The sequence below is a fragment of the Canis lupus genome, chromosome 14 (assembly GCF_048164855.1).
Source record: "Canis lupus baileyi chromosome 14, mCanLup2.hap1, whole genome shotgun sequence".
In the NCBI taxonomy this organism is placed as follows: domain Eukaryota; kingdom Metazoa; phylum Chordata; class Mammalia; order Carnivora; family Canidae; genus Canis; species Canis lupus.
The window spans coordinates 9,331,062-9,347,668 of NC_132851.1; the positions used below are offsets into that span (position 1 = coordinate 9,331,062).

Here is a 16,607-nt window from a genome sequence, read left to right on the forward strand (position 1 = left end):
ATAGTAGATCTGCCAGAAAACTGTAGCTAGGTGACTAGTTGAGATTTCAAAAAAATGGGGCTGAAATGGAGTTGAAGGGTACAGAAACAACACAGATTTGAAACCACTTGGGAGGGGAAAAAAGGGGTCTGTACCCTATCTTCTGCGTATTAGAAAGGCATTTAACAAATACACAACATTGTTGATGATTAAGAACTGGCTGATAGTATCATTTAGTGGATTCATACTTCTTCAGATGAATGGTAATCATTGTCAGCTATGAAGGTGGTCTCTCATGGTGTGCCATGGGCTTCTCCTTCCCTGTGTCTCACTAAACATTTCTGTGAACAGCCTAAATGGAGCCAAGTCCATGGCTGACCCAGTGAAAGAGATATTGGATGATACTAAGGATAAAAGAATCAAGAGTAGTTTCAAAATGATCTCAGCAGGGACACCTGGGTAGCTCAGTTGGTTAAGCATCTGTCTTCAGCTCAGGTCATGATCTCCGGGTCCTCGGGTCAGCCCCACATTGGGCTCTCTCCTCAGCAGGGAGTCTCCTTCTCCCTCTGCCCACCCCCCTCCTTCTCTCTCTCTCTCTCAAATAAATAAAATCCTTTTAAAAACTTATCTCAGCAATCTAGAACGTAAATCAACAGAATTTTTTCTGAACATAGCAAGGGAGTAAATATTTTAGGCTTTTGGTCCATATGACCTTTGTCATAACTAGTCACCTCTACTGCTGTAGCCCCCAAAGCAGGCCCTGACAATACATAAGTGAACCGGTGTGGCTATGATCCAATAAAACCACATTTATAAAAACAGATGTCAGGCCAGATTTGATCCATGGACCATACTTTGCTGAACCCTGATCTAGAAGTATAGGCTGACATCTGAAGGTAATAAATCTAAATTTAGTCATGTAAAGCCAAAGAACAATGGTCCTCACATTGTACATAAGTGATATACTTTCTAATAGAAGCTCTCTTCCAGTAGAGCTATAAGATAGGTACTACTTGCTCTTATTTTACAGATAAAAAAGCTAAATCTCAAAAACAAATCAATAGTTTGACTTAGCTTTCACATCTGAAAAAGACTTTATGGGACATCATGCCACTTTAACAAATGTTTGGGTAAATTGAGAGTCACAATTAATTGCTCAGCCCAAAGATGGAGCCCTTCATGTGGTAGCACTCCCCGTAGGAAAGCCCTAGGGTCTTCTGGCTTTGTTCTGATTCAAGTATATGACCTTGAGACTCATTTGATGAATCTGGGCCTTGGCTAACAAATCAATGAAAATAAATGGCTCAACTAGATAAACACCAAGGCCTCTCTCAGGTCTAATAAGGTTGCTATTAATATGTTAAGGGCATTGTGTGAAAGAGAATTGGTACTTACCCTCTGTTGCTCTAAAAGCAATTCTTTTCAAACTTTTTCTAATAAAGTTTTACATAAAACCAATATATAGGGGGATCCCTGGGTGGCTCAGTGGTTTGGCGCCTGCCTTTGGCCAGGGAGTGATCCTGGAGTCCCAGGATCGAGTCCCACGTCGGGCTCCCGGCATGGAGCCTGCTTCGCCCTCCTCCTGTGTCTCTACCTCGCTCTCTCTCCTCACTGTGTCTATCATAAATAAATAAATAGATCTTTAAAAAAAAAACAATATATAAAACATAAAAATGGCATTTTATGGGCATATGTATATTCTACAAGTTCAAATTTATGATATTTTCTGATTATAAAGACATATATTGAGAGAATTGGGCTGATGTAAATGAAACACCAGTTTTAAACTGGGAATGACGTATGATGGATGGCTTCTTGTTAGCATCAGAGCCTCAGCATTATACTTACTGTGTTTTGGTTGTTTGCTTTTTGGTTGTGAATGTTGAGAAAATCCTTATTCAGATACATGGTTTAAATGATAAAAAAATTAATAGTCTTGCAACCTCAGAATATGAAAATGACGAGAGGTCTAGAAGTAAAATGTACTGATGTCACAGCATAAATGAGCTAATCTTCAAGGTACAGGTATCCCCCTGTAGGTTTAAACTTCTTCACCTTTACACAAGACCTACCTACAGTAATCAGTACTTCTTTTTGATAACCAAAAGAAATCCGAAGAAGATTTTTGCTGCTATGAACAAAAGGCAACAGTGAGAATAGCATTAAGCACATGTTTTGCAGTAAGCCTTTATAGAGGTAGCATTCATCCCCAGCAGGGAGAGCAGGCCCGCCAAGCTCCTGCCCCGTGGAATTACACTCAGCATCTCAGCATCAAGCCATCCTACCTTGAACTGTGTCTCTGAGCATCTTTATCTCGATTTATTTTGTGCATCCGTTAGCAGGATGTGTCCTAAGATATCAGTAAAACCAAAGAGAGGTTTGGATTTTTTGTTTTTTTGTTTATTCTGGGAATGCTTAACATTTTTTCCATATAAATTAATGGTAATTGCTTCTTCCCTTTATACCATTTTGGCTGATGAAAGGTTTCATAGGAGTGCTCTACTCTAAGTTAGTGGGGTGAACCTATATTAATTTGGTATATATGGGAAAAATAAATGTAAAGGAAGCATTTGCAACACCCTTGTATCAGTCAGAGTAGGATAAGCTTATGCTACAGTGCCAAATGAACCCCTGAACCTGGGTGGCTTGCTGTAATTAGTGTCTTTCTCAACCTGTTTTTTGCCAATATTACAGGTCCAGTTCAGGTTGAGGTTAGGGAGGAGGAGTTCTGGTCCACAGAGTTTCTCAGGTATTCCCACCTAGTAGCTGTACCATCTGGAGCACGTAGTATCCTTCATTGCTGAGGCAGGGGCATAGGCATCTGGAGTGGTAAACATTGCCTGGATTTTAAACAGAGGCTGTTCTTGACACATATGTGTATAAAACACATACGTCACTTCTGCTCAGTACTTGCCAAAACTAGTCTTATGTATGGCCTTATTTTGAACGTAATGTGTGATTCCCATAAGCCAAATATGCAGAAGCACCTGGAAGAGCTACAAAGGAGCAAGTCTCAAACATGGCTCATAATCAAAAAATGTAGGCTCCTGAGCCCCACCCTACAACCCTGGATATATATTATCCCTATAATATACCTATAATGCAGGTAGGATTAATGTATGTATGGGATATAGTTGGGAAATTTGCATTTGAAAAAGGTTTCACAGCTGACTGTCATTATCAACAGAAAGCTGCTGCTGTGAACAAGGAGTGTTTTTAAAGTAGAGGAAAAGCAGTACGCCTGGGTGGCTCAGTGGTTGAGCATCTGTCTTTGGCTCAGAGTGTGGTCCCGGGGTCCTGGGATTGAGTCCTGCATCAGAGATAGAGATAAAGAGTAGACTACTTCATGGCTACACACTTAGTCACATCTGTAGAAATAAACACTGTACTACAACCCCACACAGTACAGACAGAAAAAGAAATCTGCAGTGGAAAGAGACTGTAAATATTTGCCTTCATACCATAACACTCCTCTGTGGGGATTTTGATTGGCTATTGATCCCAAAGACTTTCAAAGCCTTGTTAAGTTTTCACAACTTTGGATATAAATGCTAATATCTCTTGGCACTCATTCAATGAGCTAAGTGAAATTGATCCAGAGTCAGAAGCTGCCACATTCCAGATATGGAGTATTTGAGCTGTAATTAACATAATGTAATCTTTGATAGGATATAAAAATAGTCCTCAAATAAGTATATGGCAAGTTGATATGAGTTATTGTGACTTAAGTTTCAATTACAATTCTCAATGATGCTATTCCTAGGTCCTTGCTTGATTTGATTACTTACATATGTTTATTTTTTTTTCTGACAAGTGTAGTTGTTAACACTTTTTAGACAGTTTTCAAATTGACCAAAAATTACTTGGTTTTTAGTAGGGTTTGTGATGATCATATCCTGGATTGGCATCTACTACAGGGGAATTTGTTCTTAATATTAAGTTCTTTCCCATTCTGTTAAATTGAATCATTGCCATATACTGTTCATGCTTTGATCATGGTTGTATCCAAACAACAACGGATGCTCTTCCGCTCTGTGATAATTTTGACACAAATGACAGTCTCATATGATAAGTTTGAATGCTAGTGCCACCCTTTTAGTGGAGGAAAAAATCACCAAGACTTTTAATACAGAAAGCGTTAATGTCAAGCTTTAACCAGTTTGGCTACACACCAAGTTTAGCTGTAGGTTCACTAACAGATGCAGATAGATTAAGTGAAAAATAGATTCATTCCTTTGTTTCTTAACACTTAGAAAACCTCTTAGCTTACTGTCTGTCTACTTTATTGATTCAATCAGTGGTTCTACAGATCACATCAGAAATTTGAGTGCTGACATTTCTATCCCATAAAATAGTTGCCAGTTAGATTTTACAGGCTTTAACACAACAACAAAAAAATGCTAACAGGAGTTCTTCAAGCTGAAATGAAAAGATACTAATTGAGAACATAAAAACAATGAAAATAGGGCAGCCCCAGTGGCGCAGCGGTTTAGCGCCGCCTGCAGCTTGGGGGTGTGATCCTGGTAGACCCGGGATCCAGTCCCGCATTGGGCTCCCTGCATGGAGCCTGCTTCTCCCTCTGCCTGTGTCTCTGCCTCTCTCTCTCTCTCTCTCTCTGAATAAATAAATAAAAAATCTTTAAAAAACAATGAAAATATAAAAGACAATGATAAAGATAAGTATATAGTAAAATTTAGAGTACTCTAAGATTGTAACATGGTGATATATTAATCACATCTCTAGTAAAAAGGTTAAAGGATAAAAGTATTAAAAATAAGTATGGCTTAATAATTTGTTGATGGATACACAATACAGAGGTAAACAAATATCAAAAACAAAAGGGGGAGGAGTAAAATTGTAGAATCTTTACATGCTATTGAAATTAAGTTTTCAGCTTAAAAAACTATTTTGTTTTATGTAAAACTCACGGTAACTACAAAGCAAAAACCTAGAGTAGATACTCAAAAGATAAAAAGAAGGAAATACAAGAATATCACCGTGGAAATCCCTCAATTTACAAAGGAAGACAGCAAAAGAGAAAGAAAGGTCCAAAGGAACTAAGTGACAATCAGAAAACAATAATACAGCATCAGTAAGCCCTTATCAAGTCTCTACCTGTTACTTTAAATGTAAGTGTATTAAATTCTCTAGTCAAAAGGTATAGAGTGGCTGAATAGATTTAAAAAAAAAAAAAAGACAAACCAAGATCCAACTATATGCTGCCCACAAGAGACTCATATTAACTTCAGGAATCATAAAGACTACAGGTGAAGAGATCGAAAAGGATATTCTGTGCAAATGGAAAGCAAAAGAGAGCAAGAATAGCTATACTCAAAGTAGACAAAATAGGTTTAAGTAAAAAACCATGAGAGACAAAGAAGGTCATTATAAAATGACAAAGGTGTCAGTTCATTAGGAAAATATACTAATCATTAATATAGATATACCCATTTTGGAGCATCTAAATATATTTTTACAAATATTAACACATGTGAAGGGAGAGACAGATAACAATACAATAATAATAAGGGATTAATATCCCACAATCAACAATGGATGGATTAGTCTAGCAGAAAATCAATTAGGAAACGTTGGTTTTAAACTATACTTTAGACCAAATGGACCTAACAGGCAAATACAGAACATAACGTACAATAGCAGCAGAATACACATTCTTCTCAAGTGCATATTGAATAATCTCCGGAACAGATCATATCTTATGTCAAAACAAGTCTCAGCAAATTTAAAAGGGTTGAAATTATATAAAATATCTTTCCCCAACCACAATAGTATGAAAGTAGAAATCAATAACAGTAAGAAAACTGGAAACATTCATAATTCTTAAATATTTGTAAATTGAACAACACACTCTTGAGCAACCAATGGGCCAAAGGGGAAATCAAAAAGTATCTTAAAACAAATGAAAATGAAAACAAAACATACCCAAACTATTAGAAATAGCAAAATCAGTACTAAGAGGGTATTTTATAGAAAATTTTAAGAAAAAAGAAAGAGCTCGAATAAGCAACCTAACTTTATACCTCAAGGAACAAAAGAAGGAAAAGAAGAACAAACTTCATTCAAAAGTTAGAAGGAAGGAACTAGTAAAGATCAGAGCAGATAAATGAAATAGAGACCAGAAAAACAAAAGAAAAGACCAATGAAACTAAGAGTTGGTTTTTTGAAAAGACAAAAGTGACAAACCTTCAGCTGGACTAAGGGGACAAAAAAAAGGTAAACAGCTATAAATAAATTTAGAAATGAAAGAGGAGACATTACAACCAACAACACACAAATCTAAAGGTTCATAAGAGATCAGTATGCCCAGAATTGGATTACCTGGAAGAAATGATAAATTCCTAGAAACATACAACCTGCTAAAATTGAATGATGAAGAAATAGAAAATCTTAACAGACCAAACATGAGTAAGGAGACTGAATCAGTAATCAAAAACACCTCAAAAAAAGAAAAACCCAGGACCAGATGGTTTCAGTGAAGAATTCTGCCAAAAATTTAAAGAAGAATTAACACCAGTTCTTCTTAAACTTTTCCAAAAAATGGGAGAGGGGGGAACACTCCCAACAGTCATTTTATGAGGCCAGCATTACTCTAATACCAATGCCAGATAGGAATTCCACAAGAAAAGAAAACTACGGGACAATATCTCTGATGAATACAGATGCAAACATTTTTAACAAAATATTAGCAAACCAAATTCAATAGCATATTAGAAAGACCATGTACCATGATTATGTGGGATTTAACCCTGAGATGCAAGAATGGTTTAATATATGCAAATCAATAGATGTCATATACCACATTAATAGAATGAAAAATAAAAATTATAAAATCACCTCAGAAGATGCAGAAAAATAATTGACAAAATTCAGTATCCTACCATGGCAAAAGCTCTCAATAAATCAGGTGTGGAAGAAATGTACCTCAACCTAATAAAGGCCGTAAATATGACAAGCCCCTTAACATCACACTCAATGGTGAAACTGAAAGCTTTTCCTCTAAGGTCAAGAAGACAGGGTTGCCCATTCTCACCACTCATATTCAACACAGTACTGGAAGTTCTAGCCAGAGCATTTAGGCAAGACAAAGAAAGAAAAGGCAAGCAAACATGGAAGGAAGAAATACAATTGTCTCTATTCACAGATGATATGATCCTATATATAGAAAATCCTAAAGACTCCATGAAGATACTGTTAGAACTAATAAATGATTTTAATAGATTTTCAGGATTCAAATCAACATAGAACATCAGTTGCATTCATTTAGACTAACCATGAACTAATCCAAAAGGGAAAGCAAGCAAACAATCCCACTTAAAATAGCATCAAAAGTAGCAAAATACTTAGCAATAAATTTAACCAAGGGGGTGAAAGATCTCTGCTCTGAAAACTATAAGAACATTAAGGAAAGAAATTGAACATACAAATAAATGGAAAGGTATTCTGTGTTCATGTATTAGAGCAATATTGTTAAAATGCCTTTATCACCTATAGAGTTCTACATATTCAATGCAATCCCTTCAAAAGTCCAGTGGCATTTTTTACAGAAATAAAACAATCCTAAAAATTAATATGGAATTGCAAAAGACCTCAAATAGCCAATCCTGAGAAAGAAGAAAAGTGGACACATCATACTTCCTGATTTTAAATTATATTACAAAGCTATAGTAATCAGAACAGTATCAAGGCCCAGAAATAAACCATCCATATGCTATCAACTAACATTTGACAAGGGAGCCAAGAATACTCACCGGGGAAAGGACAATCTCTTAACAAATGATGTTGGGTAAACTGGATATTCACACACAAAAGAATGAAATTGAATTCCTAACTTACATCATACACAAAAAGTAACATGAAATGGATTAAAGACGCAAATGCGAAACCTGAAACTGTAAAACTCCCGGAAGAAAGCACATGGACAAAAGCTCCTTGACATTGATCTTAGCAATGATTTTTTGGATATGATACCAAAAGGGCAAGCAACAAAAACAAAAATAAACCAGTAGGACTACATCAAACTAAAAAGCTTCTGCACAGCTAAGGAAACCACCAATAAAATGAAAACCCAACCTAAAGAATGAGAGAAAACCTTTGCAAACCATTTATCTGATAAGGGGTTAATATCCAAAATACATAAGGAATTGATAATTCAATAGCAAAAAAAAAAAAAAATGCCAATGGAAAAAAAATGGGCAGAATACTTCGACAAACATTTTTCTAAAGAAGACATAAAAATGGCCAACAGAAACATGGAAAGATGTTCAGTATCACTAATCACCAGATAAATGCAAATCAAAACACAATGAGATATCACCTCACACCTGTTAAAATCACTGCCTATCAAAACAATGAGAGATAGCAGCTGTTGGTAAGGACGTGGACAAAAGGGAACCCTGTGCACTATTGGAAGGAATATAAATTAGTGCAGCCACTGTGGAAAACAGTATGGAGGGTCCTCAAAAAAAATAAATCTAGAACTACCATATGATCTAGCAATTTTACTTCTGGGTATATAGCTAAAGGAAATATCTAAAGGAAATGAAATCACTATCTTGAAGATTTATCTGCACTTCCATGTTCACTACAACATTATGCACAATAGTCAAGACTTGGAAACAACCTAAATGTCCATCACTGGATGAATGGATAAAGAAAATATCATACACACACACACACAGAGAGAGAGAGAGAGAGAGAGAGAGAGAGAAATATTAGTCATTTAAAAAAAGGAAATTCTATCACTTGCAACAACATGGATGAACCTTGAGGGCATTATGCTAAGTGAAACAGAAGTCAAAGAAAGACAAATACTGTATGATCTCGCTTACATGCAGAGTCTGAAAAAGGTGCACTCATAGAAACAGAGGTTCGAATAGCGGTTGCCAGGGAATTAGGGTTGGGATTAATGTAGAAATGTTGTTCAAATAATATAAACTTCCAATTTTAAGATGAGTAAGTTCTGAGGTTCCAACGTATAGCATGGTGACTGCATGCTTGAATATTACCAAAAGAGTAAAACTTAAATGTTCTCGCCACACAAAAAAAGTAATTGCGTGCATTGATGGAGGTGTTAACTAACCTTATTGTGGTAATCATTTTGCAATACATACTTGTATTAAATTATCATTTTGTAGACCATAAACTGATACTATTATACATATGGGGAAATGAAAACATATGTCCACAAAAATTTGTACAGAGATGTTCATAGCAGCATTATTCATAATAGCCAAAAAATGAGATCAGTCCAAATATCCATCACCTTATGAATGAATAAAATGTGATATATCCATACAGTGGCATATTATTTGCAATAGAAAGGATTGAAATACTAATAAATGCTATAACATGAATAAACCTCAGAAACATGCTAAGTGAAAGAAGTCAGGTATTATATAATTCCATATGTATGAAATATTTATAAAAGGTAGAGCCATAGGGGATCCCTGGGTGGCGCAGCGGTTTGGCACCTGCCTTTGGCCCAGGGCGCGATCCTGGAGACCCGGGATCGAGGCCCACGTCGGGCTCCTGGTGCATGGAGCCTGCTTCTCCCTCTGCCTATGTCTCTGCCTCTCTCTCTCTCTCTGTGTGTGTGACTATCATAAATAAATAAATAAAAATTAAAAAAAAATAAAATAAAAAATAAAAGGTAGAGCCATAAAGACGAATGATAGACTAGTGGTCACCAACTCCTGGGTGTGGGCATGAGGAGTGACTGCAAAGAGGTAAGGAGTATCTTTTTTAGGGTGAGAGAAGTGTTGAAAAATTAGATTTTGGTGATGGTTTAACAACTGTGTAAATATACAACATCCATTGAATTGTATATCTTTAACAGATGAATTACATGGCTTGTAAATCATATGTAAATAAAAGTATTTTAAAATGAGGCAAAGGTTGCTGGAGGAGGCAGGCATGGTATAAAGAAACCTTTTTTTTTTTTTTTTTTTTTTTTTTTTTTTAAGGATGAAGGATTTATGTGAATGATATAGGTAGGCAAAGGGAAAGGAACCAGAGTGGAGTGTAGAGAGAGAAAATAATACAAGAGAGGAGTCATAATGCTGAGAAGTCAAATATAATATAAACCAGACTAAGATCAAGAGTTAATTTTGAGGGGTGCCTGGGTGGCTCAGTTGGTTAAGCGTCTGCTTTGGGCTTAGGTCAGGATCTCAGGTTCCTGGGATCCAGCCCCACTCGGGAGAATCTGCTTGTACCTCTGCCCCACCTTGTCCCACTTCCCATTCTCCCCTCCTTACCCCCCACCTCCCATTTGTGAGCTCTCTCTCATACATAAAAAATAACTAAAGAGTTAATTTGGAGGGAATGGCATGGACAGAAGTAAAGACTTCCTTCTGAGGCAAAATAGTGAAGATGAGCTTGTTGTAGATGGAAAAGAAAAAGGGAAGAAAAGTGAGAGTGTTCATATTTGGTGGCCTATGACTTCTCATGCAGAAGGCAAAATAACATATTGGAGTGATGAATTTAGTAACTTCAGGAGAATAGTGATGGTTCAGAAAACAAATGTGAGGAATAAAAAAGAAAGCTGATTATATTCATAAAAGGATATTGGAGACATTATGGTCTTTAGTTGTGTTTAAATCAAAATTTGTAAAGCACTTAATCATCAAGGTTATACATTTTTCTCCAGAAGCTGTAGCTTTCCATGAAACGAAGAAAAAAAAAAAAAAGATGGGTTAACTGCCTATAAACCTGTATTTGAACTGATAGAGTATAGGTTCCTGCTGAGGTTGGATATAAAAATGCATATTTAATCAACTATAAAAAACTCAGACACTATTTTGGATATGGTTATCACGAACTAAATGATAAATTTAAAGACATAAAACATACTTTAGAAAAAGAATTTCAGTTTAATCAGAATTAGACCTAAGTCATTCCAATTCGATTTTTAAGCTTACTGAGCTTCTGTGAGATTTTTGAAGTGGTGCTAAGGGTGGTTATGCTTCCTTATCAAAAGGAAATCTCAGAAAAACTAGGAGCCACTTACCATTCTACCAGATGTGTCTAGTAGGAGGTCCAAAACATCTGAATGGATGTTTGCTGGATATGCAGATTCCAGGATCCCTTTTCACAAACACTGGAGTTATACTCTGGGGGTATAGCCCAAACATTCTGTATTTTTAATCAGGTATAAAGGTGATGCTGTTGTTAGAATGGTGAAATTTTTCTAGTAAGAATTTAAGCTGAAAAGGTGATGGTGGGGGAAAAGTATCAATTAGAAAAAGGGAAGAAGGGGATAATCTTTATGGTTTGGCAAAACGCTGGAGTTCCTGAAGGATTTTCTGGACTCCATTATTTGGTATGACTAAATCTTCAACTCTTAACTAATTCACACCTTTTCTTCACATACTGTAATAAGTTAGTAATTCCAAGAAAGAAGGCTTATTTATTTAATGCGTGCAAAAAACTAGAAGTGGTATAGATGTGAAAGGAAGAGAATAATCAGATCTCACAGAAACAAAATCAAGTAAATGTCAAAATTGATTTATCCGGACTGCAAGGGAAAGGAGGGAAACTGAGTGGGGAAAAATTAGAGAGGAAGAGAAACCATGAGAAGTGACTCCTAACTCTGGGAAACATTAAGGGATGCAGAAGGGGAGGGGGTGGGGGATGGGGCTGCAGAAGGGGAGGGGGGAGGGGGGTGGGGGGTGGCGTCACTGGGTGCAGGCTTTAAAGGCGAGTACAAGATGGGATGAGCACTGGGAGTTATACTGTATGCTGGCAAACTGAATTTAAATAAAATATTAAAATAAAAATGAATAAGTTGAACTTTAGGGAAAAAAAAAGTCATTGATTCTTCTCTGCCTAAGGGAGGATATAAGGTTGCACACTAAGGCCCTTAATTACCTTGCTTTAGGGGACCAGATTCATGGCATGTCAAACTCTTAACATCAGTTCATAACGCCACAAGGAAGTGAAAACGTTGGCTATGAATGCTTTATTCTTCGAGTGTGGTCTCCCTAATGCTTCGTAAAAAAGCATTTCATCTGGATTGGTTATTTTGGGGAATTTATTTTTTATTTAGGTTGGTTTTGTTTTAATTACGAAGTTTTATCTAAAAATAACCTCCCCTCCTCCCCCACGCAGCACCCCAAATCACAACTGCGTAAGTCTGAGTGGTGCCCCTTCCTCCAACACACGCACGCACCGAAACCCTTTGCACTGCCCCCCTAGCCCCCCCCCCAGGTCGCGGTAGCTCCAGCAGAGCCTCCCCTGGGTCGCGCTCGGCCCCCGCTCGGCCCCGCTCGGCCCCGCTCGGCCCCCGCTGCCCGCCGCAGTCCCGCAAGTCCGGCCGGCCCGGCGGGGCGGGGCGGGGCAGGGCGGGGCAGGCCTGCTCCACTGGCGCGGGACGGGGGGGGGAGCGGGGGGCGGGCCGGTCCGACCTGCTTGGAAGCCGCCGGCTTGTGGCCCGTCTCTGTTCCAGGGAGAGCGCACCTCCTGCCCAAGCGAAGTTTTGCCTGACGTGGCGTCTGGAAGCCCGAGAAGAACTTTTCAAAAAACTTTTGGCGGCCCCTGCTCGCCCGGATCCCCCGGTACCTCGCTTCCGGATGGTCCGCCCCCGGGCCCCGCCGAGGAAGCCCCCTCCCCCGCCCCGCCCCCTGTGAGGCGCGCGGAGCCACCGCCCCCGGGTCGGGTCGCAGGGGCGGGCGCGCACCCAGTGGCCGCCGCCGCCGCCGCCTCCGCCGCCTCCTCCGCCTCGGCCGCCGCCGCCGCCTCCGCCTCCGCCGCCGCGGCCTCCTGGGCGCCTGCCCCGCGGCAGCATGGACTACCTGACCACGTTCACGGGGAAGAGCGGGCGCCTCCTGCGGGGCACTGCCAACCGCCTGTGGGGCTTCGGGGGTGGCGGCGAAGCCCGGCAGGTGCGCTTCGAGGATTACCTGAGGGAGCCCGCGCAGGGGGACCCCGGGTGCGGGTCCCCGCCCCACCGGCCCCCGGCGCCGTCCCGCCCGGAGGGACCCGGTGAGCCCAGCCTTCCTTCGCCTCCCGCGCGGCCGACCGGGCTGAGGGCTGGGGCGGGGAGGGGGCGGGCGGCGGGCGGGGGGCGCGCGGCGGGGCGTTGGCAGGTGAGCGCGAGGCGGGAGGCGCGAGGCGGGAGGCGCGAGGCGCGAGGCGGGAGGGAGGGAGGGAGGGAGGCGGGAGGGAGGCCCGCGGCGCCGGGGACGGAAGACCTGCCGCGGTCTGCGTCGTCGCGGTTCCTGCTCTGCTCTTCCTGCTTTAGCTACTCTCCACCTTCCTCACCCCGCCGAGTGTTGGGACGAGGGGACCCATTCCTTTCTGTTTGTTTTCGTTTGTCTGTTTTCTTTTCCCTCCCGCTGGGAGGTGACTATCGCACCGATTATGATGCGGGTGTTTTTTCCTCGAGGTACTGGAGAGCGCGGCGGCGGGTTTGGTTGTGGTCGGGGTCGCGAGGTTACTGGGTCTCTGGCGACCGCCGGGGTCGCCGGCTCCAGCCCTCAGTGTTACGTCGGAAGGAGAATGCGGAGTTTACGCTGGAGCCTGGGTTGGTTTCCGTGCCGTGGACTTGGAAAGACCGCGCGTGGTGTCGAGGTGGCAGAACTTAAGAGACTTATTCCCCCTCAGCGACCACTCTACCCGCTCCTGTGTTAGCCTTTTTTTTTTTTTTCCATCATACGTCTTCGTACCGTTCTTTCAAACAAAACAAAACAAAAACAGTGATAAAGGCCCGATGCTGATGTCTTACGGAATTTTAAAAAGCGCTCGCTGAAGAGGTATTCCATAAGAGAACTTGTCCAGTGTCCTTGGCCTCTACATAAGCAGCAGACCTAGTCTTTTCTGTTTTATCTTTGCTAGTTGTTTTAATATGCATTTTGGTGTTACAAGAGTAAACTTAGCATTAGAGCGTTTAGAAAATAGAGAAAAGCTCACGGAGTTTAAAATCTATCCATAACCCCACATCTTGCCACTCATTTTAAAGCAGTGATACAGGGGAGACATCTGTTGATCTGTGTGTGTAGGTGTGTAATTTAAACTTTGAAGAAACTTGAATATTAAAAATCTTAATTATAGCATTGCCCCCTTAAAATGATTTTTCCTCACTTTCCTTAACATATCTTTAGAATTCCTGTTTATGGAATTAAAAATGGAAAAGGAGGGGATCCTATATATCTGCTTTGAAGAATGTTAACCAGATGCAGAATTCTCCAGGATGAGGACTGGACTTTTAAAGTGTTGGAATAAAGGATTTTTTAAAATGAATCTTTCGTTGCTTGATTGAAAACAGTTCATAGGTGACTAGCCTCTGGATAGATGTAGAACTCAGAAATATGTGATGTGATTCAACCAGTAAGGAATATGATCAGTATTTTAATGAGCCCAAACATATATATCAGATTTATTCACTCTAAGACATTTATTGAGCAGACTGCTATATCTGACGCTCTCCTTCAGAGTTGCAGTTTTAAAGTTCCTCTTCTGTTGAAGCTGCCTTATCAAGTCACGGCACATTGTTTAATATTTATGGTGCTCCCAGATGTCTGACACAAGTTAGAGAGGCCTTGTGATGTCCTAGTTATGACCACAGTCAGGTGTGCAGGAGATCCTATCATTAACTTGCTGAAAGAATTTGTACATTTACTTAATCTCTTTGGGCCTATCTTTTCTTGTTTGTAAATGAGACTGATTAGATGATCCCAAAGGTTCTCAATTTTAGAGCTCTTTTTCATTTAGATCACAGCTAGTGAAAATGATGGGCAGTAAAGCTAGAAAATAGTATTTGGTGTAAAAACGTTGTGGATCTATGAAGTTATGCCTACAGAGTTCTGAAGGTAGTTCAAGAAGTAATTTGACCCAGCAATAATTTGATCACCATTTTTAGAATAAGTATAGTTTCCTAGATTGACTCCGTTGAGAGGCAACATGTATACATACAAGTGAAAAATAAACGATGCTTTATTTCTATTTCTGGCTACCCAGTGGATTTTGGTTATAGGATTTTTTCTTTTTTTTTTGTATTTGTCTTTCAGAATGAATATCTGTCAGTCTGTTTGAAAGATTTATTTTGCACTTTCTGCTTGTGACTACCTTTATTTCAGATTTTTATAAAAGCTGCTTAAGTTTCCTATCGTCTCACCCTTCCTTTAGTTCTTTAAAATGTCCTTTAAATATTGCAGCATTTCTTGTACAGACACATCCCCACTTGTAAATTGGCTACACTCCAGGACCCCATTTGTTGTAGTGATCTTGCCCCATTTTGTGTTCAGTTGATAAAATAGCTTTACTGTTGATGTATTAAGAATGAATTAGGTAAGATTTTGGTCAAATGTTTTTGATTCTGCTCTTTTTATAAATAAAACACTTACTGGACTAGTTAGTGTTTGATTCCTTTACTCTCCTAGGTGGTTCCTTTGGCTACTATCTTTTAGTGTTTTCTGACTCCAACATTTTATAGTCTCCCCCCAAGAAAACCATAATTGAGACTTAGACACATTAAGGAGCTTATCACACCATCACTCTAGTCGATAATAATTACAAAAAAAAAAAAATCTTATGATGCAATTCTTGTTTCTGCCTAGAGAGTAAATTATGACTTGATTCAAGAAAAATTTTTGGACCTTGAGTATAGCTCTTGTTAGGGAGCATGACCATAACCTATACTATGCAGGCTTTAAAAAAATTTTTTTTAGTGTAAAATCAATTAACATATAGTGTATTACTAGTTTCAGAAGTAGAGTTTCGTGATTCATCAGTTGCGTATAACACCCCGTACTCATTACATCAAGTGCCCTCCTTACTTCCTGTCACCCACTTACCCCAACTCCCTACCCACCTCTCCTCCAGCAACCCTCAGTTTGTTTCCTGTAAAGAGTCTTTTTTTTTTAACTTTTTTTTTTCTTAAACATTTTATTTATTCATGAGAGACACACACACAGAGAGAGAGAGAGAGAGAGAGGCAGAGACACAAGCATAGGGAGAACCAGGCTCCATGCAGGGAGCCCGATGCGGGATTCAATCCTGGGACTCTAGGATCACGCCCTGGGCCGAAGGCAGGCACTAAACCACTGAGCCACCCAGGGATCCCCTGTAAAGAGTCTTTTATGGTTTGTCTCCCTCTCTGATTTCATCTTATTTTTCCCTCCTTTCCCCATGTTCATCTGTTTTGTTCTTAAATTCCACATGAGGGAAATCATATGGTATTTGTCTTTCTCTGACTTACTTTACTTAGCTTTTAAAAGTATTCACGTTACTAGATTATAATAGTAATAAGTAAGTGTAAATAATTAGGTTATCAAGTTTAAGTCTCAACTTTCTGTGATATAGTTATTATCATAAGCTACCCTGCTATGTCAACTCTGTGACAGTATACTTTAAACGCATTTCAGTCCTATTTAAAATTTATTTTCAATTAGCTTTAGTGATTAAAACACTTATCAGGAGGAACAGCAACAAGAATACTAGTTGCCAGGAACATTGAGCAGGCACTAGAAAATATTTAATCCTAATAACAACTCTAAGATGGGTACTGTTATCTCATTTTCCTGATGAAGAAACTGAGCCAGACAAAGAAAGAAGGGATGTAGAATAGATTCAGGTGATATCTTAATATTTATAAGAGTGATGGCCCTGTCAGA

The 16,607-nt window shown here is 39.6% G+C and overlaps 1 protein-coding gene and 1 long non-coding RNA gene across 6 annotated transcripts in view; both read left to right on the top strand.

Moving 5' to 3' along the window:
• Positions 1 to 16,607, top strand: part of OXR1 (oxidation resistance 1) — a 280,364-nt gene that overhangs the window by 187,188 nt on the left and 76,569 nt on the right. Inside the window, exons 1-2 of one of the 5 annotated variants that reach the window (XM_072774208.1) lie at positions 12,728 to 12,978; positions 13,382 to 13,519. The exons of 2 other annotated variants lie outside the window; for them this stretch is intronic. In XM_072774208.1, coding sequence (XP_072630309.1) covers positions 12,780 to 12,978; positions 13,382 to 13,519 — 337 coding nt within the window. In that variant the 5' untranslated portion in view covers positions 12,728 to 12,779. Of the gene's footprint in view, positions 1 to 12,699; positions 12,979 to 13,381; positions 13,520 to 16,607 lie in introns of those variants that run through there. 2 more of the 5 variants (XM_072774209.1, XM_072774212.1) reach the window with 2 other exon arrangements.
• LOC140603695 (uncharacterized) lies at positions 13,573 to 14,235 on the top strand. The gene is made up of 2 exons (XR_012006656.1): positions 13,573 to 13,748; positions 14,097 to 14,235. It is a non-coding gene; the product is annotated as an uncharacterized lncRNA (long non-coding RNA).